The 14,650-nt window shown below is 24.7% G+C and overlaps 5 protein-coding genes across 5 annotated transcripts; 3 read left to right on the top strand and 2 right to left on the bottom strand.

Moving 5' to 3' along the window:
- Nucleotides 1-506: 506 nt before the first annotated feature.
- Nucleotides 507-698, top strand: DICPUDRAFT_157438 (uncharacterized protein; the record flags this gene model as incomplete). The annotated part of the gene is made up of 1 exon (XM_003292649.1): nt 507-698. The coding sequence occupies one exon, from the start codon at nt 507-509 to the stop codon at nt 696-698; it is 192 nt and encodes a 63-aa protein (XP_003292697.1).
- Nucleotides 699-1,047: 349 nt separating this feature from the next.
- Nucleotides 1,048-2,697, top strand: DICPUDRAFT_83299 (uncharacterized protein; the record flags this gene model as incomplete). The annotated part of the gene is made up of 2 exons (XM_003292648.1): nt 1,048-2,598; nt 2,671-2,697. The coding sequence occupies 2 exons, from the start codon at nt 1,048-1,050 to the stop codon at nt 2,695-2,697; spliced, it is 1,578 nt and encodes a 525-aa protein (XP_003292696.1).
- Nucleotides 2,698-4,022: 1,325 nt separating this feature from the next.
- Nucleotides 4,023-6,844, bottom strand: DICPUDRAFT_58099 (uncharacterized protein). The gene is made up of 3 exons (XM_003292642.1): nt 6,497-6,844; nt 5,752-6,411; nt 4,023-5,667 (listed from the first exon to the last, which is right to left on the bottom strand). Exons 1-3 carry the CDS (start codon nt 6,624-6,626, stop codon nt 4,142-4,144), a joined length of 2,316 nt encoding a protein of 771 aa, XP_003292690.1. The 5' UTR covers nt 6,627-6,844; the 3' UTR covers nt 4,023-4,141.
- Nucleotides 6,845-8,646: 1,802 nt separating this feature from the next.
- Nucleotides 8,647-9,493, top strand: DICPUDRAFT_40956 (uncharacterized protein; the record flags this gene model as incomplete). Its single annotated transcript, XM_003292647.1, has 3 exons — nt 8,647-8,715; nt 8,794-8,994; nt 9,071-9,493. The coding sequence occupies 3 exons, from the start codon at nt 8,647-8,649 to the stop codon at nt 9,491-9,493; spliced, it is 693 nt and encodes a 230-aa protein (XP_003292695.1).
- Nucleotides 9,494-10,214: 721 nt separating this feature from the next.
- On the bottom strand, nt 10,215-12,314 carry DICPUDRAFT_9913 (uncharacterized protein; the record flags this gene model as incomplete). Its single annotated transcript, XM_003292641.1, has 3 exons — nt 10,215-10,521; nt 10,942-11,150; nt 12,069-12,314. Coding segments are annotated over 3 exons (762 nt in total), but the record flags the coding sequence as incomplete, so codon positions are not given.
- Nucleotides 12,315-14,650: the final 2,336 nt, after the last annotated feature.

The raw sequence follows: 14,650 nt of genomic DNA, 5'->3' as shown, positions 1-14,650 counted from the left end.
TTCAACAGTTTCTATAAGTTTTGTAAATTATGATTTTAATCTTTTAGATAGAGAGTCTGTTATTGGATTTTCATATGACTTAGGAGGTTTTTTATGGGTTACTGATTTTGGAATGGAATGTGTATTTAGAGGATGAGATATGTTACACCAAAAGTTAATTTTGTTAGTTATAGGGCAAACAAAAGGTGTTTTGAATGTATCAATACAAATCCAGATCTCATCCAAATTACACCACTTTACGAACAAAAAGATTGTGAACCAAAGTTATGAAAAAAAATCCTTATTATTATTAGATATAGAACAAATACTGATGGAAACTCTGTTTTTATTTTGCAAAAGAAGAAATTAAGTGAAATTTTTTTATCTCGTGAATTTTTTGGCACTAAGATAAGGTAACTGTTATTTCCGTTCAATATAATGGAAGGAAAGAATAATTTGGTATTTTTGCTTTTCCACCAGCCGATCAATTAGAAGTTTAGGTTCATCGGCCGAGATTTCTTTATGTGATGGTAAAGACATGGCATTTAGAACCTAGGACTTATTTCAAAACTATTTCATCAGATAACAATGAGCAAAGCTCACTCTCAATCACAGCAGGTGATAATAATTCATTCAAACTCATTTGTTTCAAAAAATTAAAAAATATTATTGTGAAATTTAAATTAACTCAAATTGTAATACCTAAATTAATATTATAATTATTATTCATCTTTTTTTTTTTATTTTTTATTTTTATTTTTTATTTTTTATTTTTTATTTTTTATTTTTTATTAATTATTTTTTATTAATTATTTTTTATTTTTTAAAAATTTATATTTGAAAAAAAAAAATTTTATTTGTTTCAAATTCTAAAACAATTAAAAAAAAAAAAAATTTATTGATAAATATTAAAATTAATTTATTATTTTATTCATACAAATAATCATATACTTTTATTTTTTTTATAATATTTCTCACATTTAATAAATTTTTATAATAATAATAATTTTTTATATATATAAAATAATTTACCTAATAACATAACTATTTATTAATAACCATTTAAAAATGAATAATTTAATAATTGTTTTTTTATTTGTTACTATTAGTTTTTCATTAGTTTATTTTATAAATAAATACTTTGCTTACAACAACAATAACAATAACAATAACAATAACAATAACAATAGCAATAACAATAACAATAACAATAACAATAACAATAATAGCAACAATAATAGTAACATCAACTATACTCAACATGCTACCCCAGTCATTAATAATAGCAGTATTGCCTACACACAAGGTTCGGGCCCAATCAATAATGGCTACATCACATGCACTCAACAGTCTACCCCAACCAGCAATAATAGTAGTATTGCCTACACACAACGTTCTGGCCCAATCAATAATGGTTACATCAGCTGCACACAAGAGTCTACCCCAATCAACAATAATAGTAGTATTGCCTACACACAACGTTCTGGCCCAATCAATAATGGCGACATCACCTGCACACAAGAGTCTACCCCAATTAACAATAATAGCAGTATTGCCTACACACAACGTTCTAGCCCAATCAATAATGGTGACATCGCCTGCACACAAGAGTCTAACCCAGTCAACAATAACAACATCAACTACACACAAATTTCTACCCCAACCAATAATAATTTAACTCTAAATCATTGTGACCAATCCCCACAACAATACTCACAAAATAGAACAGAAAGCCATCAATCACCAGTACACCAATTTATCTGCTCAAGTGTCTCATCACTCAATCTCCCACAATCTCAATTTCATTCAAATTCTTCTCAAAAACGTAAAACCTCAAATCCACAAACATATTCATCTGTTCCATCAACAATTGCATCAACTGGAAATCATTCAACCAAGAAGAGATCATTAGAATATGATAACGAAATAATTAAATGTGACAAAGTATTTTCCAAAAAACAAAAACTCGAAGATGAAGAGAGTTTAAAAAGAGATAAGCAAATAGTTGAAATGGAAAGATTAAGAATTGAAAAAGAAAGAGAAGAGAGACAAAAATTACAAAGACTCAGAGAAATAGAAAGAGTTCAAAAAGAATACAGAGAAAGGGAGGAAATAGAAAGAATTAAAATATTAGAAATAGAAAGACAAATAAAAGAAGGTCTTGAAAGAAAAAAATTGGAAATTATTCAAAGGGAAAGAGAACAAATTGAAAAAGAAGAAAGATCAAGACTTCAAAGAATCCAAAAAGATAGAGAAAGAGCAGAAAAGATAAGACAAAGACAAGAAACAGAAAGAGTAAGAGAACAAAGACAAAGAGAAATAGAGGAAAGAGAAATACAAAGGGAAGAAAGGGAAAGAGAAGAAAGGGTAAGATTAGACAGAATTCAAAGGGACAATGAAGAAAGAGAGAGTGATGAAAGAGAAACATCAGAAAGAGAAAATTTGGGAAGTGAACGTTTAGAAAGCGAGGACAAATGCACAATTTGTCTTAACTATATCGATATAAATGATATGGCTACAATCGACTGCCTTCATAAATTTTGTTTTGCATGTATCGAACAATGGTCTAGACGTATCAACACCTGCCCAAACTGTAGAGAAGAATTTTATAACATCACAGTAAGTAATTTACACATTCATTTTTATACTTAATAAATATATACTAATTAATTTCATTAATATTTTATGCAGAAAGTAACTAATGATGAAAGTTTATAAAGTGATAAGATGAAGATTAATATTATGATGATGAGCTTTAGATAATGGAAATTGATTAATATTGAAATCGGAGGTGATTAAATTAATAGTTTTGATAATTCATTCAATGTTTCTTTTTAAGAAATCGGTGAAGACCAAATTATTAATTAAATCTTTTCATTCAATTATTAAATCGATGAAATTAAAAAAAGTAAACTTCGTCAATCCAAGAAACAATCCATCTTCACCAACATTAATAATAGAAATTAAGCATCACATTAATTCAACTTTACAGAAACAATTCTAGATGTTCCAAGTCAGCTTTATAGCAAAACAACTCTTAAGGTAACTATATTTATAATATTTAAACAATTATTTTTATACTTGAATTTAAAAGAAACTTATATTTAATTTTTATAATTTTAGTTAAAGTTTTTCTTTTCGGGATCAATACGTTTCATTCACAATTCAAACATTGGGTTCTTGTCTATTCTTTCTTTTTAAGTGCCAACATAATTTAAGTCACATATCAAACGTTGGGTTCTTGTCTATTCTTTCTTATTAAGTGCCAACATAATTTAAGTCGCATTTCAAATATTGGGTTCTTGTTTATTCTTTCTTTTTAAGTGCCAACATAATTTAAGTCGCAAATCAAAAATTGGGCTCTTGTTTATTCTTTCTATATCGGTATCATCGCAGCTAAGTCACAAATTAAATATTGGGTTCTTGTCTATTCTTTCTTTTTAAGTGCCAACATAATTTAAGTCGCAAATCTAACATTGGGTTCATGTTTATTCTTTCTATATCGGTATCATCGCAGCTAAGTCACAAATTAAATATTGGGGTTATTGTTATTCTTTCTTTTAAGTGCCATCGCAGCTAAGTCACACATCAAATATTGGGGTTTTTATTCTTTATTTTTCAGTGTCAACACATTTTAAGACACAAATCAAGCATTGGGGTATAGGTTTATTCTTTGTAATAAGGTTTTTAAATAGTTCCATTTAAACTCAAATTCAACCTCTTACAAGCAATCAATACATTTCATTTAAAAAAAATCAAACAATTTATATAAATAAAAATACATATAAACAAATATAGATATAACTATACAATTGTATACTTTTTATTAAAAATTAAAATTCAGTCTTTTTTTTATAATTTTTTGTGATTTTAAGTAAATATAAAAATATAAATAAATTTACTAAAAAATAATTAGTCGACCTTAAATATAGTTTCACCTCTTAAATCTATTGGGCAATTGAAGAAACCAACTTTAAAGTTGATTTTGCAAAACCAAATTATTATAATTAAAATTAAAAATTAAAATAGAAAAAAAAAGTTTTATGGTTAAAAAATATTTTTTTTAATTATATAACAATATGTTATACAAATTAAAATTATTTTTTTCTTCCTTTTATTATGATTAAAATTTAAATATTGTTGTATTATTATATTATTATTATTATTGCATTTCAATACCAATTTTATCATCATATTCTTCATCAATAATTGGTGCAATATCATCTTGACCTAAATTACCACCAAGTCTTTCAAGATTTGCAAAGCTTGAACTTGTTTTTAATGATGGATCTAATAAAGTATTTGATGGGTGGACTAATAATAAAGATATTTTAGTGGTGTTGATTAATCTTTCTTGTTTGGTGGCGTCTTCTCTTTGAACAGCAGTAACTATCATCCAGAAATCATTTTGATCTTCGGATGATTTGCTTAATAAATCTTGATATGGGTTGTGAGTCTCGACAATAGTATAGTTTTCTGATTTAATATGTTTGGCTTCAAGTTTTTGTAAAAGGGTTTTAGTGGCGTTGGTTAAAACAGTAACTTTAATGTTTGAACGTCTTGACATCTTCATAACAATGGTAAGAGCATCATTTTCGAAATCTTCACCAGAATAAGCGAATAAGAGATTATGTTGTACATGGAATCTTTCCAAACCTTTATCGACAAATACACAAACACAACTTTTAACAGTTTGTAAAGTTTTGATGATGAGTTTAGAATAGAAGGTTTCAGTACCTGCATGATGGCTTTCATCGACAGTTTGATCGTCACCACGATCAGAATAACCTAATAATACAACATCTGGCCATTGTCTTTTAGCAATAGTAGTTACACCTTCAGCAGCATCGGTAGCATTGACAAAGAGTGGTTTGAATTTAACACCAACTTCGTTTGATTCGGATTGGAGTGATCTATAGATTTCTTTCTTTTGAGGTGGAAGATTGTTAATGTTATTGCTTGAATAGAAATAAGATGAATATCTGTTACTGGTGGAGTTAAGGAAGAGGGATTTAACTTGATATTTCTTCTTTGAATCTTCAGTTGAAGGGGTAATGGCAGCAGCAATATGAGTCATTGCGGTGGCAACTCTATTGGTTGAAACATATAAAAGGATGTTGAAGAAACCTTTTTCTCTTGGAACCATTGGAATACGAGCTTGTTTTTCTTCCCATTTTGTCCAGATGAAATGAACGATTGGGGTAGTCATGAATGTGGTGACTAAAGCCATAATAACAAACATGGTAAAGGTAGTTTGATCTAAGACACCAATATCTAAACCAATATTTAATACAATAAGTTCGACAAGACCTTTGGTGTTCATTAAGACACCAATAGTACATGATTCTCTCCATGATTTCTTTGTGAATCTTGAGGCAAGAGTGGCACCACCAAATTTACCTAAACAGGCAACGAAAATAATGAAAAGGGTTAAACCACCAGCAGTACCACTGTTAATTGACTCTAATGAAGTTCTAAGACCAGAGTAGGTAAAGTATAATGGTAAAAGAATGATACCAACCATATCTTCAATACGTTCAGTACAATGGATATGGAAACCATCATAACGAGGAGTTGCAATACCTAATAAGAAAGCACCAAAAATAGCATGGACACCAATTACTTGAGTATAAAAAGCTGATGCTAAACATAAACATAAAGTAAAAACTAAGAAATTATGTTTGGATGCTGATCAAATAAAAAAATTAAAAAAAAAAAATTAATATTTTAAATTATTTTATATTTTTTAAATTTATAAAAAAAACAACTTACATTCGTTTTTAACTAATTTTTTATATAAATAATCTAAACCAAATCTAACAACTGTACCAATGAATACTACAAAACCGATTAACATTAAAAAGGTCCAAAGTGCACCTAAATTGGCACCCCCCTCATTACCAGTTTTAACATTGTTACCCCATGAGACGACAACAGCTAATAAAATCCAAGCGATGACATCATCAACTGAAGCAGCGGCAATAGCACTAATACCGACTCTTGATTGCATTAAATTACGTTCGGTTAAAATACGAGCTAATACAGGGAAAGCAGTAATTGAAATGGCAACACCAACAAATATACAGAAAAGGCCTAAATTAACATCTTGATATTCGTGTGAAGCATCGATATTGAAGGGCATGTAATGATGTAATAAAGCAGCTAAACCTACACCCATACCAAATGGAACGATGATAGAGGTTAATGAAATAATCAATGATGCCTTCAAGTTAGTTCTTAAAATTGAAATATCAACTTCTAAGCCAACCATGAACATGAAAAAGATTAAACCAATATTAGCAAATACGTTTAATGTGCCTACACTTGGTGGAGCAGCTGTTGGAAATACATTAAGTGAAAAAACTTTAGCTTGGCCTAAAACTGATGGACCCAAAATAATACCAGTAATAACCTCTGAAATTACCATTGGTTCTATAGTGATGTTAAAAAAAAAAATATATAAATATTAATATTTGATGTGTGCCAATAATAAAAAAAAAATATTAAATATACTTACGTTTTAAATAACTTAAACCCCATGCTAAAAGTCTAGATATAATTACAATTAATAGAACTTGTACAATAAAAAGAGCAATTGGATCTGTTAATGGATTTAAACCTGTAGCGATTGAAACACCTTCAGCCATTTTTTATATATATTTATTTAATTGATTGATTGATTGATTGATTGTGATTACACGAGTGATCTTTTTTTTTTTTAATATGTTAAAATTTTTTTATAAATAAAAAAAATTATAAGAAAAGGTTTAAATAAATTAATAAATAAATAAATAAATTATATGTGGTAAACAATAAATAAAAAGTTGTTAACACAATATTTTATAAATACAAAAAAAAAAAAAAAAGGAGTGTATTTTTTTTTTTTTATGTGTGAATGTTAGGTGAAAAAATATTTAAAAAAAAAAAATAAAAATAAAAAAAAAATAAAATTTATTTTAAAATAAAAAAAAATAAAAAAAAAAAAAATAAAATTCCACACATCCACCCCTCCGCACACAACCAGGTGGTGGTGTGTAACGGTCTTATTATAATATGCTGAGTTTGTGAATGTTTTTCTTTGTAAAAGGTCGGTTAAAAAAAAATATCTTTTTTTTTCTTTTTTTTTAAAAATAATTATTATTTGTCCATGGTGAATTCTATTAATAAAAAAATTAAAATAGTTTGTGGGGATTTTAAAATTATTTTGAAATTAAATATATAAATAAAAAAAATTAAAAAAAAAAAAAAGGAAAATATTATATAGGCAATTATACCTATCGTGGAAGTATCTTTTAAAATGATTTTTATATTTATTTGTTTTTTATTTATTTTTTTTTTATATATTGTTTTTTTTTTTTATATATCGTTTTTTTTCTTTTTTTTTTTTAAAAATATAAAATCTTTTTTTTTCCCCAATCATACCCATACTTTCAGACCACTAAAAAGTGGGTGGTGCAAAAGGTGCAAAAAGTGCAACAGGTGAAAAAAGTATGAAATGGTGAAAATAACCGATTTCTTTATGTGTGAAACTGGGAAAAAGAAAAAAATAATAGTTTTTTATCAAAAAAATAAATAAAATAACGTTAAAAAAAAATAATACGAAAAAAAAATAATATGAAAAATAATTGTGATATCATCTTTTTTATTTATAAACAATTATTGATGTGAAATTTATAAAAAAATATGAACTCTCTTTAAAAAAATAATTCATTGCTCAAATTTTTATTATTTTTAAAATATTACTATTGTGTAATAAAATTTGAAAAAAAAAAAAGTGGAGTGCTTTTTTTTTTTTTTTTTTTGCTTTGGTAATTTAAAAAGTGAAATAAATAATTGACTTATTTTTATGGAGGAAATATTCCCAAAAAACTTTAAAACATCTTTATTTATTTTTTAATGAAATTTTATAAAACTAATACTTGGAATCATTAAAATAGAAATAAAAAATTTTATGTATACAATTTTTTTTTTTTTTTTTTTTTTTTCTTTTATAACATCTAAATGATGCAATTTTTTTTGTTAAAAAAGGGTTTTTTTCCCCGGAAAAAAAAAAAAAAAAAAAAAAAAAAAAAGAATCCTTTTTTTTTTCAAATAAAATGAAATGTACTTTTTTATTTTTATTTTTTTTATTTTTATTTTTTTTTTTTTATTTATTTATTTCTTTTCTCTTATTTATTCTTTAAAAAGGTAAAGTGTCACATCAGTTAAATAAAAATAATAATAATAATTATTATTTTTTATAAAAAATTATAAAAAAAAATCTTTTTTTCTATTTTTTTTTTTTTAAAATTATTTTTTATTTTTTTATTTTTTATTTTTTTTTTTTTATTTTTTTTTTTGATATTATCATTTTTTATTTTTCATTCATATTCATTCATTCATATTTCAACACAAACGAATAACAAAATTTAATAGTAGTTTCAGATTTTTCAATTTATAGTTAAAAATCTGTTACACCCATTATTCAAAACTAACATTTTATTTAATAATAATTTTTTAAATTAAAATTTAATTAATATATTTTGTTGTACTTTTAAAATTTTATAATAATAATTTAATTTAATTTAAAATAAAAAAAAAAAAAAAGCATTTTTTTTAAAATATAAAGATAAAATGTTAAGAACTTTAATTTCTTTAAATTATAAAAATACATCATCAGCTTCGAATATGATATATAGAGGTTTTTCAACTTCAAGATCTAGAGAGGGTTTAAGATTAACAATCATTGGTGCACCAGTATGTAAATTTATCAAGTTGTTAAATAATTAATAAAATATTAACATTTACTTTTTTTCTTTTATTTTTTTTCCCTAGGGCTCAGGTAAAGGTACTCAATCAGAAAAATTAAAGAATGATTATAATGTTCAACCAATTTCTACTGGACAAATTTTACGTGAAGTATCACAAGAGGATAGTGAATTAGGTAGATCAATTAGTTCAAAATTGGCTGCAGGTGAATTAATTTCAAATGATATTATGTTAAATATAATTGAAAAAGCTTTAGATGATAAATCTGTAAGTTTTATATTATATAAATAGTCTTTTCTTTTTATCACTAAACTAATTTATTCTTATCATTATTATATTATAGAACTGGTTATTAGACGGTTACCCAAGAAATCCAGAACAAGCAGAACATTTAGATAGATTTTTAACTAAAAAGAATATACCCTTAAGTTTAGTATTATATTTAGATGTACCAGAAGATGTATTGGCAGAAAGAGTTCAAGATAGATGGGTACATCCAGGCAGTGGCAGAGTATATAATAACATCTTTTCACCACCAAAAGTTAAAGGCATTGATGATGTCACTGGAGAACCATTAGTACGTAGATCTGATGATAAAGATATTGAAGTTTTTAAACACAGAATCGATACTTTCAAGCAAAGCACAATTCCACTATTAAAGTATTATGAAAGTAAAGGTATCCTTTATACAATTGGTTCACCAAATTCCACCGACGGTTATGTAAAAATTAAAGAGGTTTTGACTAAATTTATAAAAACAAATTAATTTTATAATAAAATAATAAAAAAGTATATTTAGATTTTAATATTTTATAATAAATAATATTAAAATTTTTATAAAAACTAAACATCATTAGTTTAAATAAATTTATTTAAACAAAAAATACACAATATTTTTTTTTTTTTGCAAACAAATTTTATTTTATTAAAAAAAAAATATTTTAAACTTTACAAAAGCGATTGAAAAAAAAAAAGAAAAAATAAAAAATAAAAAAATGGTAAGGTATTGGTCATAAATATCCAAATTGAATAATATTTGATGTTTTCTTTTTTTTTTTTTGTTTTTAAAAGGTCCTACAAAAAAAATTAAAGTTATACTCTAATTTTTTTTCTTTATTTTAAAATTAAAAAAAAAGTATTGTAAAAAAAAAGAAAAAAAAAAGAAATTATTGTAACAATTTTTTTTTTTTACAAATAATATTTTTCTCTTTTTAATAAAAATTGGATCTAGTTGGATTGATAAAAGAACTTTCAACTAGCTCTGGACAAGATATATTATTATTAAAATTTACATTATTTAGATTTACAGTGTTATTATTATTTAAACTATTACTGATTAGCTGGGGTGGATGAGGGGTTGGTTGTGGAGTTAAAGTATTTGGAGATTTTAATTGGTAAATTTCTTGTTTAAGTTGCTCAATTAAAGATTGCTGTTGTTTAATTATCGATTCTAATTCTGGTACACTAAGGACTTGACCAAAAATTTCAGATTTTAATATATCACTTGCGGAGGGTCTTTCATCAGGATTAGACTTCATCATTTGAAGAATTAAATCGGCTACTTGGGGATATTTCTGAGCAAAAGATTTTGGGAAAATTCCGTTTCTAAGGTCACTTAATACACGGGCTTTTTCCATTCTGGTGGTTAGTGGGAAATATAGTTCAAACAAAATAATACCTAAACTATAGATGTCAGTTTTTTCATTATATAAACCTTTCTTTTGTTCAGGACTACTATATGTTAATGTTCCAACGGCACTTGTGTGTTTACAGTGTTCGAGTGAACGTGAGAGACTTGTACCAGTGGAAACAGATGGTGTAGTCGATGATGATGATAAGGAGGTTGATGGTTGTGGTAAAATTGGTTGTGGTGATTGTTGTTGTTGTTGTTGTTGTTGAACAGATAAAGATGGTGGTGTTAAAATGGTTGAGGAAGATGAGGATAATGAATTTGTAGTTGTGCTTGAATTCGAACTATTTAATGGATTGGTGTTGTTTGATAATTGTTGATTAATCGTAATAATTTGGTCAATTGGGGTTATATTTGATAATAGCATATTGGTATTTACAGGTGTTAATGATGGGGTTGAGGTAGGGGTTGGGGATGGGGTTGAAACTATGGTATGTTGTACAGCTAGACCAAAATCACCTAATGAAACTAGTAGGCCACCACCTTCTGGGTTTTCTTCAAATGATGATGAAACATTAAATGACTGTTGGTCCTCGATTCTTACAAGAAAAACATTACCAGGTTTTAAATCTCTATGGATAATTCCTTTGGAGTGAATATATCTAAGACCAATACAAATTTGTTTAAAAATATTTAAATTTTCTTCTTCATTAACTTGGTCTGGTGGTCTATTCTCTAGCCATTGAGAAAGAGTTTGAGAATAAAGCTGCATTACAATATAAAGTGTTGTGATCTTGTTAATTTTAGTGGAGGATGGTGATAGCGATGATTGAAAATTAACTTTTAATTTATTATTGTTATTATTAATTAAACCATTATTTCCATTTCTTAAATTATTGGGTGATGGCATGGTAATTGGTGGTGTGGTTGATGTTGGAATTGGTTTTGGATTGGGTATCAAATTATTATAAAATCCATTATTTTTATTACTATTACTATTTTCTCTGTCAAAAATATTATCTGATTCTTCTTCGGACTCTTCAGATTCTGAATAATCATTTGACCCATTACTGTAATCAGAACCAGAGCTAGACTCTTCAGACTCTTCTTCGGAATATCCATCACTATCGTCGTTATCACTCGAAATGTCGGTTTTGTTACGACGTTGGCAAATGATCGAGGACGAGTTTTCTTCACCAGCGCCACTATTTGAGACGCTATCTTCATCAAAACTAAAATTGGTATAGTGTTTCTTTGGAGTTTTAAAAAATCCAGTACCACTGCTAACAGCACTATCTTCTGACTCGTCTATGTTGCTCGAGTCATTACCAGTGCTACCAGCACACATGCTTTCACGAATTGATGCTTGTTTTCTAAAGATTTTAAAGTCTTCTTCTAATTCTGGTGGGAATTGTAATTTATATAAACTATCTACATCATCAGAGTCCGAATTGTTGTTATTGTTCTTCTTCTTATTAATAGATTTCTTTTTTAATAAATTTGCATTTCTTTTCTTTTTTGAGGTTGCCTTTCTTACATGTTGATTGGAAGAATGACTTTCACTAAGATAAGCTTCTGAGGTTGTACCCCAATTACCTTCGTATAGTAAATGATTGTTATTTATTGTGGCCTTTAGTTCTTCCAATTTGCTTTGATTTTGTTGTTGTTGGGCGAGTGTACCATTTATTGAGGATGCTAATGAATTAGAAACTGATGTTGAAACAATTTCCTCGGTTTCTAACCATGCTGAATGGTATCTAACAATATTTCTGTGGTTTAGTGATGCTAATGTCTTAACTTCTCTTAATACTTTTTCTAAAAATATTTTGGTAGTGTTTTTAAAAGGAATCTTTTTAAGTGCATAATATTCACCATCTAATTTATTTTTTACTCTATAAACTGATCCATATCCACCTTTACCAACTTTTTCTAATTCACAAAAATCCTCTTCATATCTTGATGAATTCTTTACTTGTTGTAAATGGCTTTGGTTACTGTTGCTATAAAATAATTAGTATTAGTTTTTAATTTTTTATTATTTGTGTTTTAAAGAGACTTTTACTTACAAGGAAGAGGGTAGGGTTTGATGTCTTGGGGAAAGATCTTCTGATTGTACATTATTAATACTATTATTTGGTAAGCATGATAAAGAAAATCCTCTTTGAAGCATTATTATTATATTATTATTATTATATATATATAGAAAAAAATATTTTATTATTATAATATAGCAGTTTTATTATTATAATGATTTTTTTTTTTTCAAAAATTATTTCTATTTATTCACAACGAAAAAATTATTTATTATTATTATTATTATTATTATTATTTTATTATCTATTATTATTATTATTATTTAATTAAATTATTGTTTACTATTATTATTATTTATTTTACAACATAAAACTAATTTAAAACTTTTTAAAAAAAAATATATTAATATCTTATTATACACACAAAATATCTACTATTTAAAATAATACTAAAAAAAAAACATTTAAGTAAAATTTATTAGGGTATTAATTTACTATTATTTTTATTATTATTCACACAATTATTTTAATTTTGTTTTTCTCTTTGGGAATTTTTTAATTAAATTTATTTTTAATTAAAAAAAAAAAAAAAAAATATTTCAATACATTCAAAAAAAAAAAAATACTATGTTTTATAAGGTGAGTATATAAAGATGTATTATTGGATGTATTGCTTTTTTATTATTATTATTATTATTATTTGTTAATAAAATAAGTGTTGTGTGTCTGGGTGTATTGGTCAATGCGAAGAATTTTTTTTGAGCGATAAAAAAAAAATAAAAAATAAATTAAAAAAAAATTAAAAAAAATAATTTAAAAAAATTCAAAAATAAATATTTTTTAAATTATTTTTTTAAATAATTATTTATTAAATATAATGTTTATTTTTTTTTTTTTTTTTTAATTAAAATGATGAAAATAGTGATTAAAAATAAAAATAACAAATGATTAATCAATTTATACTTACATATGAGTTTTCTATTGATATTTTTTTAAAATTTTAAAAATTTTTCTGTTATTATTACTATTATTATTTACTCTCTAAAACACTTTAATGGGTTGAGTTTTTTATTTTTATTTTATTTTTTTATTTTATTGAATAAAAATAATATTAGTAAGATAATTTTATGATAATAAAAAAGATAATGAAAGAGTTTTGGAAAATCATATGATTGAAATGTGATAATTTTTAATTATTTTTGGGGTTTAAATGCGCAAAATCCAAAAGTTTTTTTTATTTTTTTTTTAGTGCTGTGGTGTGTGATAATAATGATGGTAATGATGGTAGTGATGGTGGAAAGGGTGTAAAAATAAATAAATAAATAATAATAAAAAAAAATTAAATAAAAAATATCAACATACAGCACCATTACTTTTTATTATTATTAAGATTATAGATTTAAAAAATGATGTGTTTGTTGCAACTGGTGTTTTTATAACAATAAAGATACTTTTATAGTGAAAGAGGAATGGGGTAAAATAAAGTGAATTTTATTTTGTGTGTGAATTTAAAAATATCATTATCAATATAGTGAATGTGAAAATTAGTGTTATTAGCTAATTTTTTTAAATAAATATATAGTGGTTTTTTTTTTTTTGAATTAGAAAGAAGTTGGGAGGTGATCATCAAAAATAATATTAAAAAAATTAAAAACACACTTACTGGATTTTGAATTAAAGTTGGTTGTGTGAATACAAAATTTATTAGTTACAATTGTTAATATTGTTATTGTTGTTATAAGTTTTATTAAAAAAAAAAATTTTAATAATAATAAAAAAAATAACAATATAATTTAATGAAAATAAAAACAAGAGACTGTGTTATTAATTATAGCGAAAAAGATATCTTTTTTTATTTTTTAGTTTATTTTTAAATTTGTTATTATTTTTGTTGATTTATCTTTTATAGTATAATTCGGTTGGGATTAAAATCTATGTGTTTTATTATTTTAATTATCAATAATTATTTTATTTATTATTATTTTAAATTATTTTTTATTTATTATTTTTTTAAATTTTTTTTTTTTTGAATTATTTTTTTTCCCAAATATAAATTTAGACGATAAAAAAAAAAAAAAAAAAGGTGGAAATGTGTCAAAAGTGATAGATATTAAAAAAACAAAAAAAAAAAAAATTATATGGGCACCTGGTTGAGAATTTATTATTATTATTTAGCAAATTCTTTACCTTTTTTTTTTTCTTTTATATTTTTATTTCTTCTTTTTTTTTTTTTTTTATATTTTTGAATTAAATATTCATT

This window comes from Dictyostelium purpureum (genome assembly GCF_000190715.1).
Source record: "Dictyostelium purpureum unplaced genomic scaffold DICPUscaffold_362, whole genome shotgun sequence".
NCBI lineage: Eukaryota > Evosea > Eumycetozoa > Dictyosteliales > Dictyosteliaceae > Dictyostelium > Dictyostelium purpureum.
This window is presented reverse-complemented; position numbering and strand designations above follow the sequence as displayed.

Coding starts and splice junctions, on each gene's coding strand:
- DICPUDRAFT_58099 (XM_003292642.1), bottom strand. CDS start 6,626: ATGGCTGAAGGTGTTTCAATCGCTACAGGTTTAAATCCATTAACAGAT. Junction 6,412..6,496: donor GGGTTTAAGTTATTTAAAAC/GTAAGTATATTT, acceptor ACATCACTATAG/AACCAATGGTAATTTCAGAG. Junction 5,668..5,751: donor AAAATTAGTTAAAAACGAAT/GTAAGTTGTTTT, acceptor TTATTTGATCAG/CATCCAAACATAATTTCTTA.